General features: G+C 42.5%; 1 protein-coding gene across 1 annotated transcript in view; it reads left to right on the top strand.

Annotated features, from left to right (window-relative positions):
- Positions 1 to 21,280, top strand: part of ADCY1 (adenylate cyclase 1) — a 1,375,168-nt gene that overhangs the window by 1,075,924 nt on the left and 277,964 nt on the right. Inside the window, exons 10-11 of the mRNA XM_069216207.1 lie at positions 419 to 516; positions 14,021 to 14,105. Coding sequence (XP_069072308.1) covers positions 419 to 516; positions 14,021 to 14,105 — 183 coding nt within the window. The remainder of the gene's footprint in view (positions 1 to 418; positions 517 to 14,020; positions 14,106 to 21,280) is intronic.

Here is a 21,280-nt window from a genome sequence, read left to right as displayed (position 1 = left end):
GGGCCCCCTGAGCCTCAGGAGCTGCTGGGGCCTGTGTTATGCCCCTGACTTTGGCCCCGTGCAAATGAGGGAACCACTCCTTTGAATCATGTGGGAGAAGAGATTGTGCCCATGCAAGGCCTGTGTTGGTGTCTCACCTCTTTCGTACTATTTAAGTGGCCTGGAGCATCAAAAAGGACGCAAAGACCATTGCGCCCTAGGTCAGTTTGTGTAGTATAAACCTGGATATATTATGATTAAATTAGAGAACAGCATTACAGCATACAAATAATTTATTTTAAACCGTTTTACAATCAATATCAATGACCAGATGTGTACCTTATATTATTGCCACCATAAAATACTTAAATGAATGCTGACTGGATGATATATGCAAAATCTGAACGTGCAAAAATGTTTTCTTCTATTTCCTTCGCAGTATCACCAGCTTCATGATGAATATTTCACCAGTGCTGTTATTCTGTCACTGGTTTTAGCTGCCTTATTTGGCCTTGTCTACCTTCTAATCATCCCACAGTGAGTATCATTTTAGAAAATGCATTTGTATCAAAGGCATTGTTTTCCGCTATATTATGAAAAGCTGTAGTTCTCGATATTGTGACGTCTGTTCATGACAAAAATCAAAATCGGGGTGGACTAAATGAATGGAACATATTGCGGTGTGAGCTATTATGAATATCAACTAACCCGTATATTCTGACCTTCTTACTAAGCACTGCATTTCTAAAGTGGCTTCCTGTAAATATGTGATGCATGCGAGGCGTTAAATGTTCTTATAATAAAACTAATTGTTGACAGCCGCTGTGATAAGAAGTACACGCGACACTCTTTAGCCCTGAGAGACACTACATTTGTCACCATACAAACTCGCCACAAAGTTTGTTACGTCCAACCACAAGGTGACCTTAACTGTAAGAGTTGATACAACAAGCATTGACAAAGGTAATAGGCCTGTATACCATTTTGAGCCCTGTCTAAAGCATTAAACAGCACACTGCGATTAAAAAACAACAAGCGATTCAAAAACAACACATGAGGTATTGTATTCTGTATTTCCTGTTTACATTAAATAAATACAGTAATGTGTGATGAATCATTGTACTTTTGAGGCATAAAAGTGTTCCTCTTGAATTGTAAAGCGAGTGATACACCAAATGACCATTACCATAAGGCTATAAAGACATATACATCACAGGGCAAAGCCAAAGTCCCCCCTATGAATATTTAAAAGAAATGGTAACAGCAGGACAAGAAGTTAGCTACGTTTTCAAGACAGGCCTAAAGTGTCCTGCACCCTCATGGCAGGAAGCCACAAAGGGGACACATGACTTGATGCGAATTTGCCCTTACCTTAGTCTCTTATATGCCACTTTTCAATCATTCAATGTAAGTTCATGATACATCCCGCTCAATCCTTGAACTACCCGTTTAGTGAAGTCTGATGCAGCAGGAGATAAACAGCACTAAGGAGATGCAAATGTTTTTGTCCCAAGCTACCAAAATGTATGAACGTTGAGCTGACATTGATTAATTTCACAAGCTATTGTTTTTTTACTGTAAAAAGCAAATACAGAAATAGTGACTCTTTGTTCCAGTTACTAGAGCCCAGGTTGACATAGCTGAACACTCAAGACTACAACTAGATTTGAGATTCACATCTAATTACAAAAAAACGAAAACACCTTTGCTTAAATAAATACTCAATAAGAGCATTCAGGCCCAGATTTATACTCTGCGCTGAAATAGCGTCATTTTTCTTTACGCTAATTCAGCGCAAACTTAACTTCATATTTATATTTTGGCGCTAGACAAGTCTAGTACCAAAATATTGGAGTTAAAGTTATTTTTTGGATGCGTGACCCTACCTTGCATCAATGAGATACAAGGTAGGTGTTCCCATCCAAATAATGGCTCTAAGGCCCTCGCGTCTTATTTATCCTCCATGCAAAAATGATGCACAGGAGGGAGGTGGCCTAAATAAAGGCTCTAAGCCTGCTTAGCGCCATTATTTAATGCCTGGGTCAAGGCAGGCCTTATGGGACCTGTGGACCCATTTGCATGGTGAAAAACTAGGGAAGGAGCCCACAGGTTCCCTTCCCAAGCCCCAGGGACACCCCCACCCACACCAGAGGGACACCAGGCAATGGAGGACCCCATCCCGGGTAAGTATAGGTAAAAGGAGGTAAGTATTTTAGATATTTTTTTTTTAAAGTGCCTTCGGGGGCCCTGAAATGGTGGCCCCCAATGGGGGGATGGTATGGCCTAAAAAAAATGTGGCCACCTGGGGAGCGGCCCTTGCCCACTTGGCCCACCTACACAAGTGAGGTATCATTTTTACCGCAAGACTGAGGGGAATGTTGGGTGGTAGGAAATTTGTCCCGGTGCAGTGATCCCACACAGAAATGTGGGAAAAATGTGATTTTGTTTTAGCTAAATTTGAGGTTTGCTCAGGATTCTGGGTAAGAAAACATTGGGGGATCCATGCAAGTCACACCTCCCTGGACTCCCTTGGGTGTCTATTTTTCAGAAATGTCTGGGTTTGGTAGGTTTCCCTATGTGGCTGCTGAGCCCAGGACCAAAAACGCAGGTCCCCACTCCCCACAAAAACAGGTAGTTTTGTATTTGATCATTTTGATGTGTCCAGATAGTGTTTTGGGGGCATTTCCTGCCACGAACACTAGGCCTACCCACACAAGTGAGGTACCATTTTTATCTGGAGACTTAGGGGAATGCTGGGTAGAAAGCAATTTGTGCTCCTCTCAGATTCCAGAACTTTCTGTCACCGAAATGTGAGGAAAAAGTGTCTTTTGGGCCAAATTTTGAGGTTTGCAAAGGATTCAGTGTAACAGAACCTGGTGAGAGCTCAACAAGTCACCCCATCTTGGATTCCCCTAGGTTTCTAGTTTTCAAAAATGCGCAGGTTTGGTAGGTTTCCCTAGGTGCCGGCTGAGCTAGAGGCCAAAATCTACAGCTAGGCACTTTGCAAAAAACATGTCAGCTTTCAATGCAAAAATGTGATGTGTCCATGTTGCGTTTCCTGTCGCGGGCATTAGGCCTACACACTCAAGTGAGGTACCATTTTTATTGGGAGACTTGGGGAAACACAGAATAGCAAAACAAGTGTTATTGCCCCTTGTCTTTCTCTTCATTTTTTCCTTCAAAATGTAAGACAGTGGTTAAAAAAGACATCTATTTGAGAAATGCCCTGCAATTCACATGCTAGTATGGGCACCCCGGAATTTAGAGATGTGCACTGCTTCTCAACACCTTATCTTGTGCCCATTTTGGAAATACAAATGTTTTCTCGATACTTATTTTCCACTCTTTATATTTCAGCAAATAAATTTTTGTATACCCGGTATCGAATGAAAACCCATTGCAAGGTGCAGCTCATTTATTGGCTCTGGGTGCCTAGGGTTCTTGATGAACCTACAAGCCCGATATATTCCCGCAACCAGAAGAGTCCAGCAGACATAACGGTATATTGCTTTAAAAAATCTGACATCACAGGAAAAAGTTACATAGTAAAACGGAGAAAAATGGCTATTTGTTTCACCTCAATTTCAATATTTTTTCATTTCAGCTGTTATTTTCTGTAGGAAACCCTTGTAGGAGCTACACAAATTACCCCGTTGCTGAATTCAGAATTTTGTCTAGTTTTCAGAAATGTTTAGCTTTCCGGGATCCAGCATTGGTTTCACACCCATTTCTGTCACTAACTGGAAGGAGGCTGAAAGCACAAAAAATAGTAAAAATGGGGCATGTCCCAGTAAAATGCCAAAATTCTGTTGAAAAATTGGGTTTTCTGATTCAAGTCTGCCTGTTCCTTAGAGCTCGGAAGCTGGTGACTTTAGCACTGCAATCCCTGTGTTGGTGCCATTTTCAGAAGAAAAAAAACATAGGCCTTCTTCTGCAGCCCTTTTTTCCCATTTAAAAAAAACAAAACACAATTATTGCTGTATTTTGTCTAATTTCTTGGTCTCCTTCAGGGGAACCCACAATGTCTGGGTACCTCTAGAATTCCTAGAATGTTGGAAAAAAAAGGACGCAAATTTGGTGGGTAGCTCATGTGGACAAAAAGTTATGAAAGCCTAAGTGCGAACTGCTCCATGTAGCCAAAAAAAGGCCTGGCACCTGAGGGGGAAAAGGCCTGACAGTGAAGGGGTTAAATGATATGCCATTTTCAGGGGAAAAAACACAAGCCTTCTTCTGCAGCACTTTTTTCCCATTGTTTTGAAAAAACGAAATTTTCACCATATTTTGGATAATTTCTTGGTCTCCTTCAGGGGAACCCACAAAGAATGGGTGTCTCTAGGATCCCTAGGATGTTGGAAAAAAAGGATGCAAATCTGGCATCTGTAGCTTATGTGGACAAAAAGTTATGAGGACCTAAGCGCGAACTGCCGCAAACAGCCAAAAAAAGGCTTGGCACCTGAGGGGGAAAAGGCATGACAGTGAAGGGGTTAAAGGAGCTTTCACACTCCGAACAGCAGGGATTGCAATCTCACCCTTTATCTCCACCTTCTAATAAATGGAAGTACTCAAGAAGACTAATGAGTTTCCCTTTTTAGCAAAAGGACCTTCTTTAATTTGCTAAGGGGAGCCTCTCATCCCCAACTCCTCTTCAGCGCCTAGGCCCCCACAGTGCAGACTCGGGTATGTCAGTAATATACTTCCACTGTCTGGGAAAGTAATCTCACGTCCATATTGTGAACATGAACAGCCAGTGACTTCGGAAATGGATCCCCCAGGCCTTCTTTTCTCTGGTTCACAGTCACGCACAATGTGTGTAACACACATACCACAACTGCATGAATACTCATATGAACTTTGGAAGTTTGCATGAGGATCTGGGTTCATTTGTAGCAGCAGGAGTAGACCCATAGGCCACCACCCTGTGACAAAAATAAAAAAGGTCTGATCACTCTAAGATTAAAAAACAATGGGACATATTGAAGAGCCCCTAGCACCATTCTAATCCCACATTAGCGTCATTTTTTTATGCTAATGTGGCGTTAGGAGGCCAAAACCGCTGTGCCATATTTACAAAGTGGCGCACTTCATGCATTGTCCTTCATTGTAATCCTTTGTGCTACATTATACCTGTGCCAGGCATAATGTATGGAAAGGGGGTGTTCCCCATTTAGGAGGGCCAAAAAATGGTGCAAAGAAATCTAGGAGATTTCTTTGTGTCATTTTTTTGGGACCTTTTACGGCTTCAATTGGTTACAATGGGCCTCTGGGTGCTTTGCAGGATTAGCGTCAACATTTTTTATGTTAATCCTGCAAAGCGTCGAACTAGCGTAAAACATTTTGATGCTAGTCCCCTAACTTCTGCCATAGTGCGCTGTATTTTAAATATGGTGCACACTTGGTGGTGTTAGGGGGATGCCAAGGGGTGCAAGAAAAGTGCCTCTGCCCTGTGTGCAGCGCCACTTTTCTTAAATATGCCCCTAAGGGCCTGATTTGAGAGACCCTAGTGCCACCTTAGCACTGCCACAGCATCATTTTATTTATGCTAAGGCAACGCTTAAGTGGCTTTTTACATGTGCCATATTTACAAAGTGGCGCAATACATGCATTTCACCACTTTGCAAACCCTTGTGCCACATTTTGCCTGCGCCAGGAATAATGTATGCAAGGGGAGCGTTCCCCCATTAGGGGGGCTAGAAAATGGCACAAGGAAATCTAAAAGATTTCCTTGCGCCATTTTTTTCAGAACTTTTGATGCCTGCTCAGAGCAGGTGTTAAAGGGGGACATGCCACTGAATACAATGGGCCCCTATGTTCCCTGCAGGAGTAGCGCCAACATTTTTGCGCTACTACTGCAGAGTACATCAATAGCATCAGGAATTCTGATGCTATTGCACCCTACTATACGCCATTGTGTGCCATATTTTAAATACGGAACACACAAGGTGGTGGTAGGGGGCGCTAAGGGGTGCAAGGAAAGTGGCGCTGCATTGCCTGCGGCACCACTTTTCTTTAATCAGCCACAATATGCTGCCAATCCCACTGCACATTTAGTGATAGCAAGAGTAGTCTCCAGTTGCCATGTAGGGTGCACAGAGTGCACCCTCTAGATCCAGGACAGACCTAAGACTGCAGTCATGTAAAGGGACATACATAGGCCTTTTTGCATATGCTAGTAAGTAAATATTATTGCTGCTAATAAAAAACACCTACAAAACTTTTTTACATGCGCTATATTAGCCTGGGAGTGGTGCCAAAAAAAAAAAAAAAAACTTCACACAAGACACCTGCAGTTGGGTATTTAGGGTGGAGACTCCGCACTCATAACTTTACGAGTCGTAAGACCCTTTGCAAATCGGGCCCTCAGTCCTTAAGGCGCTAGCTCCTAAGAGACAGTCCGTTTGCCTTTTTAAGAAAATGTTATTTATGTTTTCAAACCATTTGTTGAACTGTGCCACCTCTAGACAAAGCAGTCACACATTTACACTCCTCCAATAGAATCACCCTATTGCATCCATGAAACATATTCTGACCCATCTTATACACTACAAGCATTTAAATAACTGGGAAGCAAAAATATTTGTATATGACAATTTATCTTAGAAAAACCGTGATAACTAAAGAGTGATATTACTTAAGGCTACAGCTGCGTTTCTGAGTGTCAACTGAACATAACTCTTATTAATAAGTGATGGACCAGTTTGAACATTCACTAAGAATTACTGCGTGATGTGGCACGTTTGAATGTGCCTTCAAGATTACATAGTGATGGCGTAAAAATAAACATGCTGTTAGGATTAATGGGTGATGGTGCAAATGTAAACATGCATAATGCCCTTTAATATTGACAAATTGAACCAATCGTGGCATGATGGTTCTCAAACCACGGTTAACACTTCTATTGACATATTGATAGTAAGTATTTGGGTATTTTTGTCGCATAGACCTTCTGCAATAATTTCTGGCATATTATTATTAGTAATAATATAATTACATATCTGCTGCTATCTGAAAACGAATTCTGTGAGATTGGGGTAACCTGTCCTCATCCATATACTCAGTTCAATGCATTTCAGTTCACTTCATAAAGAGGGAATTCGGAAATTAGGCCAGATGATCTTAAATAAAGACATTTTTAGTACAAAAAAGTTAAGGTTGCATTTGGCCTGGTAAAACATTCGCTGACAAATAGGGGGGCCTTTCCTAAATTATTCCATTAGCAGCGAGCTGCCAAGAAAGATAGTCTAGACTACCTTTTCCGGAGAGGAATAATACCGCATGAAATAAATAGGTGCATGGGAGTTATTTTGAAGATGTCCTAGATACATTGTCAGCAAGAGGAATATGAAATCTCCATGTGTCAAGGCCACGAATAAAAGCAAAAAGTTTCGGTCATGGCTAGACGATAAAACCTTATTGGCCAGTCGATCTCACACCTGGATGATTATACAATTATGATGAACAAAAACCCCAGTCTTATCTAGAATGCACCTTCTGAAGTTTCAAGAAGAGTAAAGTCTATAACATCAAGGTTCGGGGTTCTTCCCATGCAGGAATACGCGCCTAAGTGGCTGAGAACTGACAAAGGAAACCTATGCAGACTATGTAGGAGTCAAAGTGAAACAGTAATTCATATGATCTGCATTTGTCCTGCATTATTGAAGAAAAGAAAGGTCTTTCTGTGCACAAAATAAATAATCTAGGAATCCGCCCATGTAGCCATGCCATTATTGTGGTCTTGAACCCTAAGAACACCATAATGAACGATAAACTTGTTACATTCTTCTTGGTACTGTCAAATAAACTGGGGAATACGCAGCTTTTTTGTGCTATGCCCAGTTTTTGGATTGAACTAAGTGACAGCTGGACACCAAATGGACAGTTGGCCTGAAACTATTTATATACCGTACAACTTGATCTTGAAAAAGTAGCTGACAGAAAGGATGTCCTACCAGTACTTAGGTCGACCCACATGGAAAATATTTATTTTGGGAGCAATACTGTGGGCACAGGATTCTCTAATTATGTTTTTATTGATTCTGCCAAGAGTCCTTCTACATGTGTGTTTTTAGCGTTTTTTTGTGATTATATGATATTTTATATTCATTTTAGCTTCATAACAGCAGCATTAATAGACTAATGAATTGATATTAATTGAATTTGTATCATTTGCATCTATTTCTAAATGAATTGAAGGAACATGTAAAGTTTTAATGAATCACGCAAGAAAAAGATAGATTGTAAAATTCACTCAGTTCAATTAATTTCAGTTCAGGTCATCAAGAGTGAATTCGGAAATTAACCCATAAAATCATTTATTAATAAAGACAGATTTGCAGTATAAAAAACGTTAAAGCGTCTCTAAAAAAAATCAATGTCCTAAAACTTACAAACAACTACCATACAGTGCATCCAAGCTCCGGCACGTTACTTATACAAAATACCCATAGTACTAATGAAAAAAGTATCGTCCAATCAAAGCTAAAAGCAGTAAGTAATTTTCATCCTAAAGTATAGCTTCATTAAAACACATAGGAAACATCAATCGTACTCAAGTCATTCTCAGTTGAACTATTAATTATTTTTGCTCCGTAATCACTTCTTTCATGTATGACTTGCAATGACATATTGCTTAGACCTCACCATTGCACATATACAAAGGACAAGCTCTTTTGCTTTAGCTTGGTTCCTGCACCATCTCAGAAAAGGTTCAAGCTGATTATGCCTCGTAACAGAAAACACTGGGCATAAAAGTAGAAAGTGGAATTCAGAGTCTACAATATAGTTGTCACCCTTTCAACAGTCCGAAGATGTCCGTGTCCATTCATGAAATAGGGTGTTCACTGTCCAGCTGCAATATGCTTCAATGCAATCTTAGTAGAAAAGTGTACAAACAGTGAGACCTAGTTGAGGTTTGCTTAAAGTTGCAATAGGCTGAGCTCTGATAAATCAAATGAATATGTTCTACTTCAAAATAGTCATTAAAAGGATGTTTAATGATTTTCTGGTTCCCACGTGATAATGTTTTTGCTTTTTGTTCAAAGGCTATTGAAGGCAATCTGTAAAAAGATGTTTCAAACATATACACTCCGTCATCCATTTTTGCCCGAAGCTTTATGTTAATCCATTTTTTTGGCACTTTTGAAAAAAGATCTGTGCAAATTAAGCATAGTTCTTTTTCCATTTTTATTTCTTAGTCTTCATGATGGTGTCGCCATAAGCTCCAACTAGAAAACGGACAACCCCGTGGGCTCATGACGAACACGTCCCTCTAAGTCATGGGATAGGGTTGATTCTCAGCCTAGCCAGTCAGGGGCGACTAATCATCGGACCTGTTAGCACCTTGAGCACATCAAAACTTTAAGAGGTCCCAGAAATCTTTCCCATTCCTCTTCACTTCTCTTTTATCTACTTCTCTAAATAAGAATACAGATCTTTTCCATACATGCCAACTTGGAGCAGAGGTTTGTCCTCAGCTTCTACAAATTTCTCTCCTTGCCAGTAATATCAAGTAAACGCCAGGTCTCTATGGTGCGACTTCGGAGGGTGGGCAACCAATTTTCTTTTTCACACGCTCTAAAAACCTGAATTAACATAAAGTTTGGTGCAAAACTATGGTTGTTCCATCATCATCACCAACACAAAATGCCCTTCACTTCAATCAACTGATATGCTTTTCCTCTGTCCTTAATTAAAACTATAATAATGAGTTGATTTAAGAGCCCCTAGCGCATCCTTGGACCACATTATCATCATTTTTGTTACGCTAATGTGGCCCAACGAGGCCAAAATCGTCACGCCAAATTTACAAAGTGGTGCAATGCATGCATTGTGCCACTTTGTAATCCTTTGTGCTACATTATGCCTGCCCCAGGCTTAATATATGCAAAGAGGGAGTTCCCCTGGTAGGGGTAGGGGGCTTTGCAAAAATGGTGGAAAGAAATCTCACAGATTTCTTTTCGTCATTTTGTTTGGCAGTTTTAATGCCTGTTCAGAGCAGGCATGAAAAGGAGGCACATCATTAATTATAATAATGGGCCTCTATGGGCTTTGCATATAAGACCAATATGTATGGCTCTAAAGTGCTAATGCATTCAAATTGAACATGCGCTTGACTTTGTTTGCATGTGTTAGTACTTTAAAACTAAACCTTTTGGCTATTCCAGTGCTAGTTTATCAGCCACTCATGTAGTGCCCAAAACGTTGCAGCAAATCTTTACTTGTTAGTAGACTTTAAACATCCCAAGATTTCCAAGTGTGCCCCTTATGGCTAAATGATAACACAGTGTTAGAAATGGGGTTTCTGGTTTGCTAGGGTATGCACCTATGCCAGGCAGAACCCACCCACTCTAGTCAGGGCAAGGGAGTTACACGTCTAAGATAACCCCTGCTCACCCCTTTGGTATCTTGGCACGAGCAGTCAGGCCTATCCCAGAGGCAATGTGTAAAGCGTTTGCACAACACACACAACACACGTGATGCACTATCCCCACCACAAAGGAAACAGAACACCAAGTTATATAAAAATAAACTGTATTGTATGCAACGCAGTTATTAGACCATACACAACATAGCAGAAATACCCCGCTATTTGAGTAGTCTTCAGAACGTTACACAAGAGTTACTCTGCAGAACCAGCAGTAGTCACACATAACACACAGGTTACTTATTCTTCAAAATAAGCAGTAGTCAGGAATCACATTACTAAATGAATGCAATTGTCATAGTAATATCTTAAATGCCCATATCAGGAACATTATAAAACATATGGCATGTCATGAAAACCTATCAGCGTAGCATGTCCATAAAAGGAGCATCAGCCAACATATATGGCACATCATCAGAAGTCCAGGAAAACATTTAAGCCTACAATGTCCATGGCAGGTACATTTAGAGCACAAAGTACCTGTAGTGCTAATGGCGAGGCACTTCCAGTGTCAGGAAAATCAAGAAAGGCACTCCTGGTGCTCCTCTGTGCCAAACGGGAGGCTTGTTATAATTTTGGGGGAGGAGGGTGGCACGCACCCCCTCCTGCTTTTATGATGGGCCCCTCCTGGGGCCCGTGATTTCTGGAGCCCCTCCCAGGTTGTAACTGGCCCTGCAGAGGAGGGGGGCAAAGCCAGCAACAACGATTGGGGTCCGAAAGTAGTAGGGGCCTCACCCGACACTTGTGGGGGACCCCAAAACAACAACAAAGGACTACACGGCGCGGGGAGCCTCCGGTGAGGCTTCTACCCCACCCTCATCCTCTAGAAACACTTTGGGGCTCTGATGGGGTAGGGGGAGCCTCCGATGAGGCTTTCTTCACTCCTGCCCGTCCACAACAACAGCGAGCGGCTCAGTGGGCGGGAGCCTCCGATTAGGCTTCCTTCCCCGCCCATCTCCTTCTCTTGCAGCACAGAGCCCGCCCGGCTGCTGCAGAGGGCAGGCACCAGAGCAGGTGCCTGATTGTGCCCCGAGGGAGCTCCTTGGAGCATGCTTTGCCTCGGAGGCACGGTAGGAGTGCGCTCATGCCTTTCCTTACTCTTAGTGGTGCCCGGAGGGCACTAGGGACAGTGTAACTCTGGCACACTTGTGAAAAAAGGTGGGTCACGGCGGTGAGACCGGGCAGGAAGAACGCGCTTCCCAGAACGCATAACAATGGGCTAATACAGCGCTTACAAGTGCAAAACACCCACAACGAAAGCGTTCTCAAGGGGGTTGGGCTAATTTCTGCAGAGCGCTCTCCAGGCGCTATATATATAAGCACTGCCAATCACTCTTCAAGTGCTATGTGATGTAATGAAGCACTCCTTGTGCTTAAGGCAGTTGCAGGAGTCAGGTGCTACTGCACCCAGCCCATGAGGGACAAAGTACCAAGGAAGCAAAGGGCAACAGGGCCCAGCAGCAGGCCAGCACAAGTTGAATGCAGGCAGTTGGCTGTTCCTCCACATGACCAAGCAGGTCACAGGTCAGCACAGCAGCAGCAGTCCATGGCGATTCCTGGTGAGTCCCTCCACCAGCATTCTGTGGTCCGGTTCCAAAATGTCACCAAATTGTGGGGAAAACTCCCCAGTACTTATACTCAGTTTCAGCAGTGTGTTAACAAAGAAGGAGAGATAAGGTTCCGAACAGTTACAACTGGTTCTGGGAGTGCCCCCTCTCTCCTCCAGCACAGGCTCAAATCATCAGTTGGGGGTAAGCAACCCTTTTGTGTGAGGCCAGGGCACAGCCTTTACAAATGCATGAGTGCCCTTCCTCTCCCCTCTCTCAGCTCAGGAAGACTATTCAAAATGTGGATGCACCTCTGTGACAACTCCACCCTCCCTGTGCACAGGCTGTCTGAAAAGTATGCACAATGCCTAACTGTTACTCTGCCCAGACGTGGATTGAAGTCAAGCTGCAAAACACCAGAGTCATAAGCACAGAAAAATGCTCACTTTCTAGAAGTGGCATGTCTGTAAAAGTAATAAAAAGTCCACTCACACCAGTAAGCAGCATTTCTCACTACCATTACAACCATACAAAACATGCCTATGCTACCCCTCATAAATCAGACAATACCCCATTGACATAGGCAGGGCATTTCCAATGCAATCCTATGAGAAGGCAGCACTCACAGCAGTAAGAAACCAAAAAGGCTTTTTGTCAATACCAGGACATGCCATGCTACTTGGCACATGTCCTGCCTTCTACATACATAGCACACTGCCCATAGGGCTAGCTATGGCCTACCTTAGGGGTGACTTACATGTAGTAAAAGGTGAGTTCTGGGCCTGGCAAGTAAATTTAGATGCCAGGTCCCTGTGGCAGGGAACTGTACACGCAGGCCCTGCACTAGCAGGCCTGAGACAGGTTTGAAAGGGTAATTCAGTTGGTGGAGCAAGCAGCGCTGCAGGCCCACTAGTAGCATTTAATTTACAGGCCCTGGTTATATAGATACCACTTACAAGTAAATTAAATATGCCAATCATACCAGCTTTAGGTAGAAGCCAATAATACCAACTTTAGAAGGGAGAGCACCTGCACTTTAGCACGCAGTGATAAAGTGCTCAGAGTCCTATAGCCAACAGCGAGAGGTCAGAAAAAATAGGAGGAAAGGGGCAAAAAGTCAGGGGATGAACCTGCCAGAAGGGTCAGGTACACACAGTATACCCCACTGGGTTACTCTCAGATTTATTTATCTTTTACCCATGTTTACTCCACTGAACAGCTTTTTTCCTGTAGATTTGACCACACTTCGTGGCTCCCACTGATGAAGACATGGCTAATGGGTCTTTTGGAGCTTTACTGTAACTTTTACTTCTCCTCCATCTCTCACTTTTAATTTATATTCAATATTACACTCAAAGAAGGACTAGAGCTCAAATAAGCCATGGCAAAATTTTCCAAAAAAACCCTAGACAGGTGAGGGCCGTGACTAGTATGGCGGCAACCAGATCATACCAATGGCATGGCAGCTCATCCAGTTGTGAGCGCAGCCTTCAGTAAGCCAGGGACATGCCAGTAGCAGGACGGCAATTTCTGTGTTAAATGCATTGCGTGATCTACACACACAGAGGGAGACAAAGTAGCATTTGGTAACGTGTGAGTCTGTCTCCCAAAAATAAAATGTACATAAGGTCCCCATTTGTATATAAAATTTACTTTTTATAGTGTCAGTGACCTCTAAGTGCGCCCTCTTTCTTGTCTCCAAAGAATAATAAAAAAAACCTCGAAGCATATATCTGTAGGGTCGGTGGTTCATTGCTACAGGGACAACGCTCTAATAGTTCCTTGATTATAAGAAATCAACCAATGTAATTTACATGCACAAGAAAGAAAGGCTGTCTTATTTAATTTTAGTTGATGTGTACTTAGACATAATTGACGTGTGAGTCTTTTTATCTTATGAAGGATCATGTTTAACGCTGATCTGGCAAAAAGCACAGCAGACCAACGAGGCAGACATCAAAAAGCTAAACGTTATGCCCTTTCAAACTCATGAAAGAACAAAAAGAACAGGGCGGATATATTGCACTTTGACCGTGATTTCACTTACCAGCATTTGCATTTCTTTCTCTTCTAGGAGTACCATAGTCCTCATCCTCCTGGTGTTCTGCATGTGCTTCCTTGTGGCTTGTATTATGTACCTACATGTCACACGAGTGCAGGTTAGTGATTTATTCCCATCCTTCCTTCTTTGAACATCTGCTTCTATTTGATCATTTTTAATCTCCTATAGGTTTGCTACAGTACCACATTTCAAGGCATGTAAATTGAGATTTTCACAAGTTGATAGTGGTTTTGTATTACAATGTTTGGCTCTACTCACAAAGGTATTCATGTCCTGTAAACATATGTTTTAGGACAAAATATCATCCATTTACAAATGCAAGAAAGTGACAAAGACATTCCTCGTAAGCATAAATAAGTTTACTATTCTGGACCGCAAGTGTGGTGAAATCCTCAGTTATATATCTTTCTCAAAGGGTGGGAAGTGAGTGTTCCAAGGTGTGGTTTACATCGAAAGTTTGGCAATACCCACAGATAAGAACAATTGTTTGCATTCCCAAACACTGATTTGACCTGGGTCCACCGTAAAAATGGTCTGAGATTCACTCAAGCTACGTGCTGGAGTAACTTCCATTCTGGGATGGCAAGTGGAATGAAGCATCCCGTATTCTTGATGATGTAAGGGACTGTCTTTCTTCATGGGGAAAAATGTTTCCCCTGTGCAGAATTCTAAGCTGTGTGAAACTTTGCAGGAGGAATTCAACCTGGTGGGACATTTCACTTGATATACCCACTAGTACATTTCAAAATCTGCACCTGGTGCTACCTTACAAGATGCAGCAAATTTCTGTCCTCTCCCTTTGCACTGGTGCACAAATTGCTGCCGAGCACCGAAGCAGACAACCTTGCACCATGGTGAAAGGATGATTGTTTTTTTCCAGGAAGGGATTCCTTCTTGCACAAAAACAATCACAGGATGTGTTTTCCTCTTTCTGTGTGCTGCTATAGAAAGAGGAAAAAATGGGGAGAAATAAAGATATTTCTCCCTGTTGTGTCACTCTCACACCACCCCTGAGGTGGAATAGGAATGTCACGCATTCCCAAACTTGTAAATCTGGGAATGGGTCAGATTCTTTCATGTTCCATGAGCGTTGTGTGGAACACCCATAGCAACACCCATGGAACACCCCTTTCACACAGTGTTATGCGAGAAAGGGGTCTATATTTACAAAGCCATGAAAAGCTACACAAGGTGGCTTGCATGGCCTTGGAATTATGGGCTGGCACACTGTGCCACTGGAGCATAAAAAAATGACACTCCCGTGGTGCAGTGTGCCGCTAGGGCCTCGTAAATAAGGCCCTAAGTTTGCAACCATGTGTACACGCATTTCCACAGGTTCAGTACCTATACATTTGTGAATAGGACCAATTATTTTTTCAATGAAAGCACAATTTTGTAGCTGCAATGAGGGACCAATTTTGAAGCAGTGTTGGCAAAGGTATGCAGCAGCAAAAGGCCAATTAGGCAGCAGAAAGTGGCACATTGCTTTAACAGTATTAGTTCACTATGTTATCATTCCAATGCATAATCTGAGCAAAAGTTGAGTCTAGGAAACTGAAAAGGGACCAGCTAACATTTGAAAAGGGTCTGCAGTTGAACAGCACCATGTCTGGCACTTTTGTATACCCATTCCTGTCAACTCATCTGCATTTGGTGGATATTACCCGATTTATACCTCTACTTGTCAACCTGACAAGCAAAGGGGCAGTTTTAAGGAAAGTGGCACGGCACCCAATGCAGTGCCACTTTCCTTGCACCCCTTAGCGCCCGCTACCGTCACCATGTGTGTGCTGTATCTAAGATACAGTTCACCACGGCGCAGGGTAAGGGATCCTTTTTGGAGGCTATTGATGTACTGTTCAGGGTCAGAGCCAAAAATGTTGGTGCTAACGCTGAACAGTACATAGGGGCCCATTATAAATAAGTGCCACAAAAATGACAAAAATAAATCTTTTAGATTTCTTTGTGCCATTTTTAGCCCCCCCCCCCCAACTGGACAAAACCTCCTTTGCCTGGTGCAGGCACAGTGTAGCGCAAAGGGTTACAATGTAGCGTTCATGCATCGCGCCACTTTGCAAATTTGGGGTGGGGATTTTGGCTCGGTTGGCCACATTAGCATAAATAAATGACACCAATGTCACGCAAGGAGACACTAGGCCCTCTTAAATCTAGGCAAAAATGACTTGAATGAGTCTCCGAATTATCAAACATATATCACCATCCAAAACAGTGTTCATTCCCCACTGACCTCAAGGGGATAAGTCTCTTAAACACCTAACTTCACCCCTATTTTAGAGGCATGAGGTTGGCAGTTATGAGTTCCTTTTAATCAGTATGTGCTGGAAGCAGTCTTTTGATGAAAATGCAGAACATGGTGCAGCAAATACATAATTATGCTTGAAATACCTTGGTCTCAGAATTACATAATTCTAATGGCCCTGCTTACAGTCAGGCAACGTTATCAATCTGAAAACTGACTGAAATTGTGTGTTTCCAATCTCTTGCCAGGCCTTTGTTTTCAGTTTTCCCCATATGATGTCCTACTTCAAGTCGTAGTACTACTCCACAGCCTAGCAGTAATACATGGAAGGATGTGTGCTGTAAAAACTATACTGAATTACAAGCTCAGTGTAAATATGTTCGTAGCTCATCATCTCACTGAATGTTGCAAACTGTCCTAAAATATACAAAAAGTAGGTGGTAAAGGAGGAGAACATGTAGGGCTGATGGGTTATTTCCAATGGAAATATCGTAAACACACAGCCTAACGTACGAAACATTTTCACACACCCAAACATTTACTTCAAAGTGGGGTGATTTTTTCATCTCGACACTTTCGAACACACTATGGGTGTCTAGAATATTTAAAAGTTTGAGGCAAAAAGTTCAAATGTGGATCACACCAGTAGGTGTCAATGTTTATGATATCTTGCATATGAGTGTGATGTGCTGAGAGCCATGAAAGATTACATTTGTGATCAGTGCCACTGTGATCATTAGGTACACGCCCCAAATGTTACACACGTGCTTGGAATTGATTCAAGGTGTATTATTCTTACTGCACTTCTCTCAGATCTCAGCAATACCTGCATGCATCGTTTATTGCACACAGTGCTTAATTTGTACATCAAAACGTGCTGGTGCCCAAAACTCTCTTTTGAAACTCGCGGCTGCACAGAATACTGAGGCCGCGTAATCCTAATGCCATCTCTGGCCTGTTTAATTGAGTTACAGCCACTCCCAATCCCTTCAGCTCACTTTTGCATCTTTCTGCTCTCTCCGTTTTTGACGCTTTTTCGTTTTTCTTTTTCTCCAACTTTCCCATATGTGTCTTTTTCTTGCAGTAAATGCATGGTGCAGAAAAATAACTGCTGGCCCTCAAAAATAAGTGCTGGTGCCCTGCACTGGAAACCACCAGCTCAAATTAAGCACTGACTGCACACCTGTTAGACCTGCCAGTTTAGGGTGGTCTTCCTTCAAACTTTTTGCCTTACTCCTCCATTTTTGCTGATCCCATTTTTGTTGGCTCTTAGTGCTCTGTGCACTTTACCACTGCTCACCAGTGCTCACCAGTGATCTCTACTTTGAACATGGTGAAATTGGCTTACATCTAATTGGCACATTTAATTTACTTGTAAGTTCCTACTAAAGTGGTACTACATGCACTCAGGGCTTGTAAATTAAATGTTACTAGTGGGCCTACATCACCAATTGTGCCACCCACTTACGTAGTCCTTTTAAACATACCTCAGGCCTGGCATTGCAGCATGTTTGTGCAGTTTTAGACTGCCATTTCAACCTGGTGGTAATAATGTTTTTGTCATGCCCAAACCTTTCTTTTTAACACATAAAAGTCATCTAGTATAGCCATATCATATAGTCATATTAGTGTAGTGTATTTAACAAGGGGGATATGTACTTTTGACTTTTACATAGCCTGGTAGTAAAAAACTCCTAAGTTCATTTTTCAATGCTGCAAGGCCTATCTCTCCCATAGGATGACATTGGGTTACCTTATTACATTTAATAAGGGATCATTTTCAATTGTAAGCAGGTAGGAATGTCGATGCTCTCCCTGCCCCCGCAGCCCCTTCTACTCCAAACAGAAACCTTTGCACCGGACTTTAGAAAATAACTCTTTCAGCAGAAATAAACTGGTCCCTGTAAGTAGCCCATGCTACTTTGGGGATGGCCTGAACATTTTACTTCCTCACAGTCTCACATAGCTTGGTAGTCATGAGAGGTGCTTTGTGCTTTTAGGAGCTATACTTACCGAAATCTTTAAAATTGCATATATCTGGCCTACTGATTGGATTTTTGATGTTTTGGTCTCAAAATGTTTAATTACATTTTACTCTATTTTGCTAAATTAATGTGGGATTTTTCTTGTGTGGTGTTTTCACTTTATTACTGTATGAAGTGTTGCATAAATACTTTGCTCCTTGCCTCTGAGTTAAAACTGACTGCTTTGCGCCAAGCTAACAGGGGGGTTAGCAAAGGTTAATTTGGAATTTGGTTGAGTTCCACCATTACACCTGACAGATTGAGGTTGCTGCTTGAGGGTTTCAACCTCCTTAACCAGTACCCAATTTCCAACAACACCACTCTACACTACTGTCAATTGGAATAGATATTAGCACAAATTAATTTAGATCAAACTGAACATTTGCAGAGCTGGAGAAGCTCAAGCAAAAAGGAAACTGAGTAAAAACTAAAATCGAAGTTTTTGGGCCGCAACACTGCATTTTAAGCAGTAAAATCGTAGTAAAAACTATCTGACACTCATTTAAAGTTGAGTCTTTATGATTTGTCAGCCTTAAGTTGTCTTTCCCCAAACCTTTTGCCTTCACTATCCTATGTTGCTGATTTAGTTTTTGTTAGCTTAAGGACTCTGTGCACTTAACCACTGCTAACCTGTGCTCACATGCTTGTGCTCTCCCCCTAAACATGATAAAATTGGCTCATACCAGATTGCCACATTAAGTTTACTTGTAAGAAGTCGCAGATGGCGACTCAGCATGGTGGCTGGGTGGAGGCGGGGGAGGCCAAGTAAAAAATATATATATATATATATATATATATATATATATAAAAAAAAATCTACTCACCTCGTAGATGTGCAGCTCCTGCGTCGCTGCCGTCCCACTCCAGGCACAGGCTCCCAGCCTACATCATGATGGTGCTCAGCAGCCTTATGATTGGCTTGAGAGCCCCGGCTGGGCGCTCCAGCACAGACTAGGAGCCTGTGCAGGCTCTCTCCAACTTGTCACTACAGTGCCAGGCTGGAGAGAGCCCTTGTGCTCATGTGTGTTTGGCCGGCCCAAGACGGCCGGCCAAACATACATGTGCACTGAGGGGAGTGCTCTGTGAACTCCCCTACTCCCCTCCATGCTTCTCACCTACATGGCCCCACCCCTTTAGAAACAAAATTACAATAAACAGTGTTTATTGTCAATTTGGTTCTAAAGGTTGCAGCTCCTCCTGCTGCTGGCGGGGTCGGGGGCGATGCTCCTCCACCCTAACGGAGGAGCCGCCCCTGCTTGAAAGTCCCTAGTAATGTACTATGCCATATACAAAGGGCCTGTAAATTAAATCGTACTAGAAGGGCCTGCCGCACTTATAGTACCACCCACTTAAGTAGCAACTTAAAACATGTCCCAGGTCTGCCATTGTAGCCTGAGTTCAGTTTTAAAATGCCATGTTGACTTGGCAATATAACCCCTTTGTCAAGCTTCAGACTCCGCTTTTATTGCATGTAAGTCACCCCTAAGGCAGGCCATAGGTAGCCCAAAGGGCAGGGTACATTGTAATTAAAAGGTTGGATATGTACTTTGTAGTTTTACATTTCCTGGAAGTGAAAAACTCCTACATTTGTTTTTCACTACCGTGAGGCTTACCTATCCTATACAGTATCATTGGGTTGCATAAGTACGTTTAATAAGTGCTAACATTTAATTGGAAACAGATGAGCATTTTATGTTTGGTGTCTGACAGATCATAATAAAAAATCTGCTTTAATGATGAAGTTGGATTTCAAGTTACAAGTTTGAAATGCCGCTTTTAGAAAGATGTCATTTTCCTGCCTTAAACTATTTGGTGCCTGCAACCTTCCCTGGGTCACATGACTGGGTGTTCTTGGCAGTTGGACTTTTTTATTCCTCTCCGACAGCCACACAACAGAGGAAATAGGTTGACTCTATGGGCGGTCAGCTGGTGGATCGGCCAAGCAGGGCACAGCCATACTTGCAACAAAACAGGCTGTGCTCTGATTTCAAACAAATTACTCGTCACCCTTGCATTGTTCATACAGCCAGCCCCGAGCGAGTGCAGGGGAGTTAGGAAACTTCAAGCACTTCAAATAAAATTCTCTAGACACATTTACTTCAAAGAAGGCACCATGTATAAAAAAGGGACCGTTAGATCCATTTGTCAGTTCACTTTCTGGACCTGGGAAACAACTCTCAGAGGAATGTCTGCTGCTGTGACCTGCTGTGTACTCCACAAGACTGCTTTGCTACACTGGAAGGACTGTTTGCTGCTTGAAGCCTATCTTGAACCCTCCTATGCCTGTCGTGCTGCTTTTGCCCTGCTTTATCACTTGAACCCAGGACTTCCAAGGGTTAGTTGGCTGGCCTGCTGTTCACAGCCACAAAGACATAAAATAATCTAACCACGTTGCACCTGCTCCTGGACCCAGCTTGAGTAAGTCTTGAAAGCCCAAGTGGTGATCCTCCAGTGCTGGACCCTTAGTTGTGCCGTTAAAAGTACCCAGACAGCCAAAATCCAAAACTTGGTCCTTACAAAATAAATTTTTGGCTTAAAACTGCTCTCAGAACCGAGGGAAGAAGAGACCAACATGGTAGTCTATCTATCCAATGTGCATCACCAGATGGCTTTATTTCGCAGTACCTGCAGTTACATTCTTCTCCACAGCAAATCTCTGCAGCAGTAAATCAGCATACAGGTATCCAGCCTCCTGGAATTCTCTTCAACTACAGCCTCCAGCCTTGTCCCCCTGATGATTTTTAACTTCCAAAAAAACAGACTAAATCAAAACAAAGAAAACATCACAGCAACTTCATCCAGCAGCTCCCAGACGATGATGCTCCCTGCTCAAACACAGCCTGTAGCTTTGCTCTGCTTTCCTTTTCTCAGAACATTTTTTCCAGAATTTCTTCTAAGCTTTAAGGTAAGCGCTGACTAGGCCAAATCCCCTCTTCATATCTGGTGCTCCATCGTGGTTGGCCATATTATTTGACTTTGACCTTGAAT

The sequence above is a fragment of the Pleurodeles waltl genome, chromosome 2_1 (assembly GCF_031143425.1).
Source record: "Pleurodeles waltl isolate 20211129_DDA chromosome 2_1, aPleWal1.hap1.20221129, whole genome shotgun sequence".
Classification (NCBI taxonomy): Eukaryota; Metazoa; Chordata; class Amphibia; order Caudata; family Salamandridae; genus Pleurodeles; species Pleurodeles waltl.
Note: the sequence above shows the minus strand (reverse complement) of the source record. Positions and strands in the feature narration are given on the sequence as shown.